The sequence below is a fragment of the Belonocnema kinseyi genome, chromosome 10 (assembly GCF_010883055.1).
Source record: "Belonocnema kinseyi isolate 2016_QV_RU_SX_M_011 chromosome 10, B_treatae_v1, whole genome shotgun sequence".
In the NCBI taxonomy this organism is placed as follows: domain Eukaryota; kingdom Metazoa; phylum Arthropoda; class Insecta; order Hymenoptera; family Cynipidae; genus Belonocnema; species Belonocnema kinseyi.
The window spans coordinates 40764834-40769993 of NC_046666.1; the positions used below are offsets into that span (position 1 = coordinate 40764834).

Sequence of the window (5160 nt, forward strand, 5' to 3'; positions counted from 1 at the left end):
GATCGATCTCGGATGATCCTGGCCTGATCAATTAAATAAATTTAATTGATGGCACGAGTGCACCGGCTCAACTAGGCAGTGTCGCTACTCACTGAGATCTTTTATTTTATCTTCGCGGAGTTGGATCTGCCCGACAACCTGAAAGAGAGGAACTTTTCAAAACACTCCACGAGCAGGGTAGACCGTTTAAATTGTTCACTCCCTCAAAAATACTCTGATTAAGTGTAAAGCGACACTACGATCACACGTCATACACAACGGGCAGACACCTGTGTTGATCGCGGGAGATCGATATTGGCCTAACATCGCTCCCTTTCAGGCTCATGCGCGCATGACCCCGTCTACAGTTCAGGAAAGTTGCAACAACCTCCCCAAACCACATGCCACTACGAGACCTTCTCAACTTGGGCAGGTGGTCGACAGCACGAATCGACCAAGGGCTACCTGCCCTCCCATAGTACTCGTACAGGAACAGGGTCCGGCCTTTGCTCTGAACATCAGAGATCGATCTCGGATGATCCTGGCCTGATCAATTAAATAAATTTAACTGATGGCACGAGTGCACCGGCTCAACTAGGCAGTGTCGCTACTCACTGAGATCTTTCATTTTATCTTTGCGGAGTTGGATCTGCCCGACAACCTGAAAGAGAGGAACTTTTCAAAACACTCCACGAGCAGGGTAGACCGTTTAAATTGTTCACTCCCTCAAAAATACTCTGATTAAGTGTAAAGCGACACTACGATCACACGTCATACACAACGGGTAGACACCTGTGTTGATCGCGGGAGATCGATATTGGCCTAACATCGCTCCCTTTCAGGCTCATGCGCGCATGACCCCGTCTACAGTTCAGGAAAGTTGCAACAACCTCCCCAAACCACATGCCACTACGAGACCTTCTCAACTTGGGCAGGTGATCGACAGCACGAATCGACCAAGGGCTACCTGCCCTCCCATAGTACTCGTACAGGAACAGGGTCCGGCCTTTGCTCTGAACATCAGAGATCGATTTCGGATGATCCTGGCCTGATCAATTAAATAAATTTAACTGATGGCACGAGTGCACCGGCTCAACTAGGCAGTGTCGCTACTCACTGAGATCTTTTATTTTATCTTCGCGGAGTTGGATCTGCCCGACACATAAAAGCTTCCAAAATGTACCCCCGCCGATTAATAGATCGATAGGGCGCGTTTCAGCCAATCTTGGATCAGCCATTGTAATTCCATCAGGGATGCTGAAGTCACTTCTACGCAATCGCACGTTGGGCATGTCATCGGTAATGTCCGTTGTAATGAGGCACGTAATTTGTTGTGACAAATCGGTACATCGCGAATTAAATGTGAAATGAGCGCGATGCTGTGGTTCCTGCTCGTGTTTAAATACTCCAGAAACCACGGTGTCGGAAGTTAACATCGGAAGTTCTAATTTTTTACAGAATTCGCGTGTCATAAGGTTTACTTGAGAACATGAGTCAAGTAAAACGCGACATTCATGCAGCTTTCCTCTCCGATCCTTTGTCCATACAAGTGCAGTTCCTAATATTACATGCTCATTATCCATACACCTAGAATGAGCAACGAGAGTGGTCTTAATCGGCTGATCGCCTTTAGATGTTAAGTTTTGAACGACTGCAATACTCTGCTGCTTATTCGCGTTCTCGGCTACACTGGTTTCAAGATGAAGCAAAGTATTGTGCTTCCTTTTGCATTTAGTGCAAGGTCCCGCATTGCATTGACGATTATGATGCCCGGGAGATAAACAATTGTAGCAAATTCGCAAACGCCGAACTTCCTTAATTCGCGATGACACAGGAAGTGCTCGCAGTCTCTCACAATTATAAAGTCCATGAGAGTCGCCACAGAGCGGACACGTTTTTTTGCCGTTGCATGCGAGGTGAGTCTTTCGGACGATTTCGCGTAACCACTTTTCGTAGGAGCTTTTTTATTAGTACCGGCGTTTGAGAAGTCAGACTTATCGATGGTGACTCTTTGTAAATATTTACAATGGGTTTCGAGAAAATCTAACATTTTTTGAAAGGTGGGCTTTTCTTTAGATGTAAGCAAATATTTTTCCCACTCTTTTTTTGTAGAAAAATCAAGTGTAGTCGCTACCAGATACAACATTATTGTATCCCAGTATTCTGTTTTCTCTCCTAACGAATTTAGTGCTAATAAATGATTATTAGAATTATCAATGAGTTGTCTAAGCGCTAGATATGAAGACTTGGATAGACTCGGTAACTCAAATAGAGCTTTAGAATGAAAATGAATTAGCAATCCAGAATCTTCATATCGATCTGTGAGGCTCTTCCACGCTAAATCATAGTTAGCTTCTGAAATTCCAAGTGATTGAATAACGCGTGCCGCATCTCCTGTCAGCGCTGCACTCAAATAATGAAACTTTTCGATTTTCGAAATTCGTGCGCGATCATGTACCATTTATTGAAACGTTTCGCGAAATTTTACCCAGTCATTAAGAGAACCATCAAATTGTGGTATTGTTATTTTTGGAAGATTGGGTGCAAGAGAGTTCGCTGAAAGAAGTTAGAAGAGATCGAAAGGAGGTATAACAGAGGACTGAGATGGCGCTGAGTTGTTTCCCACACCCGAAATTGAAGAGTGACTACTAACTGGTACCGGGGTCGTTCGATTTTCTTCAAGAATGGCTCGAGCTTCCGAAAGAGCAGTAAAATAATCTGTTTCGAAATCATCGCGCTGTTTTGATTGTTCCTCTAACATTTGTTCGTCTTCTCCAAGTAAAATCTCAATCTGAGTTTGTACTGAATCGAATTCCGAATATAGAGGATTAAACTTTTCTAATTTTTCTGCTAACGTGGTTATGCCGTGAGACTTATGTTTAATTTTCTCGAGGAAGTTCTTGTTACGAGTTAATTTAGCTTTAATCGGTGTTCGCGACGCCCTTAACGCATCTAGTTCTGGATTATTCATTTTTATGGTCAATAACGCAAGTTGAAATACCTGGGAAAAATGAAAGGCAAAGGGAAAGAGATATTTGGAGACTCACCGATTGAAGAAATGTCGTTCAGCTACTCCGTAGTCTTCCTAGCCCTTGAAGTCGATATCTGGTACAGGAGCTTTCTTCGTACAGGTTCCTCTAGACCGCAAAATGTGTGCAGTCATCAGTTGTTGAGTCCTGTAGAATAATGATGTCCCTTGGAGCGACCAGATTCCATAGAAAGGGTTCGAGTAATGTCGAAGTTTTCTCAAAAGCCCAGGAAAAGAGTTCACAAGTTCAGTAGCAACATTGGAGTTGCTTTTGTATCAAAAATTCACAACCGGTGGATTATTATGAGAAAACTATTAGAGTCTGCTGACTAGATTCTCATGTGTCACACCAAATTCACAGTCACAAATTTATATCACAGATTCACAATTCCAATTCACAAGTTCAAAGTTCACAAATCCAATTCACAATTTCTCAGTTCACATTTTAAAGTTCACGGTTCATAAATTTATAGTTCAGAAGTTCATGGATAGTCACTGCTGTTGCACTGAATGTATCACTGAGAACAGTATATTTTACGCGCTGAATTACCGTAAAAAATCCGGCTCGAAGGACCAATGGTTGCACGCCCAAAGAAATTGAAACGTGCATGTGTTGAAGGTTCATGCGGTTCATTAAAAAAAAGGATGATTGCTTATTTGAACTAAATGTTTATTCAAATAATATTTAAAAACTAGTGATACAGGTAATCAATCTATTTGAAGTGAAACGAAATGTGAATAGAGTTAATCGCGGTGCAATCAGAGGAAAGGTTAAAAACCAAAGCCGAATTGCTATCAAGTTCAAGTACAAGTGAACCGTCTAGCACCTCTGACGCGACTGACCTAGGGTAACAATGGAGCCAGTGTCCCCCGGTTCCCTTGAGCCCTTTTCGACGTTGCCAAGAAAAGAAGTTCGCTGGAAGATAGACAATTATCAAACTCTGGCAACGTCGCCCTTTGGCTGGCCGAGGATGTCCGCCAGATGACAATTTCCCATTAGGTCCAGGCTCAAGCCGAGAGCCTTGAATATCGCTAAAGTTATGAGGGTCAATTTACCTCGTTAAGAAAACGTGCCTTGAGCTCTGCAGCATGGCTTAAAGGGACAAAGTCGTACACATTCTTTTGGAACATTCCAGGGCCTTTGGCGTGAGAAAATTGGAATGTGGAAATATGAAAATCTTTAAATCTGTTCAGTATTGTAAAAATCTGAACAATATATAAACAAATATAGTGATAAAATGGACAATTTTAGTTTTCTGAATTTTTATCTCAAGAAAAAATACAGATAGAAACTCACTGTTAGCCGGAATTATTGCACATGCATTTATAGAACATAATTAATTTTAATAATATTCAACTTAATTATTATAAACAATTTCTATAAACAAATTCTTTATAGACGAGTTTTTCTCATAGCTGAATTGATTTTTCTGAACAAAAGTGATTCACTATTGTCTTTAAAGCCATTTATATACTTTAAGCTTTATCAAACATAAACAATATAGATTTTTCATAACAATTTAGTGAAACAAGTCTCCTAATCGGCCGTTTCCTCGTAGAAAAAAATGTTTTTTCAATAATACAATAAACAATAGTTGTTAACTTATGATAATTTTTTTGTTACTGGTTCGCACAACAGGTAGTTTAGCACATATTCTACTAGAACTTTAAAAAAATTTAAATTGTGCCAATTGCCAAAATAACTACCATTAGTGAGTCGAGGATCCGGATGCACCAGATTGAGCACCAGGTAGTATATACGTATTCTCCGATAACTTTTTAAAAATTTAAGTTTTGTGAATAATGAAAATAATTACAAATGGTGAGGCGAAGAACCGGATGAACCATGTCGCGCCCCAGGTAGCTTAACACGTATTCTACGAGAAATTTTTCAAAATTTAGATTGATCCAAGAGCCAAAATTACTAGAAATTGTGAGTCGACGACCTGCGTGCACCAGGTCGAGCACCAAGTAGTTAATTACGTATTCTACGAGAACTTTTTTTAAATTTATGTTTTGTGAATAATTGAAACAATTCCGAATGGTGAGTGGACGACCCGGCTGCACCAGGTCGCGCCTCAGGTATCTTAGCACGTACTCTACGTGAACTTTTTCAAAATTTAGATTGTTCCAACAGCCAAAATTTCTTAAAA

General features: G+C 40.7%; 2 protein-coding genes across 2 annotated transcripts in view; one reads left to right on the forward strand and one right to left on the reverse strand.

Annotated features, from left to right (window-relative positions):
- The window catches only part of LOC117181086, a 5688-nt gene extending 2738 nt beyond the window's left edge, over positions 1-2950 (reverse strand). Inside the window, exons 1-3 of the mRNA XM_033373655.1 lie at positions 2633-2950; positions 1097-1925; positions 870-1027 (exon numbers count right to left, since the gene is read on the reverse strand). Coding sequence (XP_033229546.1) covers positions 870-1027; positions 1097-1925; positions 2633-2950 — 1305 coding nt within the window. The remainder of the gene's footprint in view (positions 1-869; positions 1028-1096; positions 1926-2632) is intronic.
- A 39-nt stretch (positions 2951-2989) lies between these two features.
- Positions 2990-5160, forward strand: part of LOC117181087 — an 8788-nt gene continuing 6617 nt past the window's right edge. Inside the window, exon 1 of the mRNA XM_033373656.1 lies at positions 2990-3110. Within this exon, the coding sequence (XP_033229547.1) occupies positions 2990-3110 (121 nt within the window). The remainder of the gene's footprint in view (positions 3111-5160) is intronic.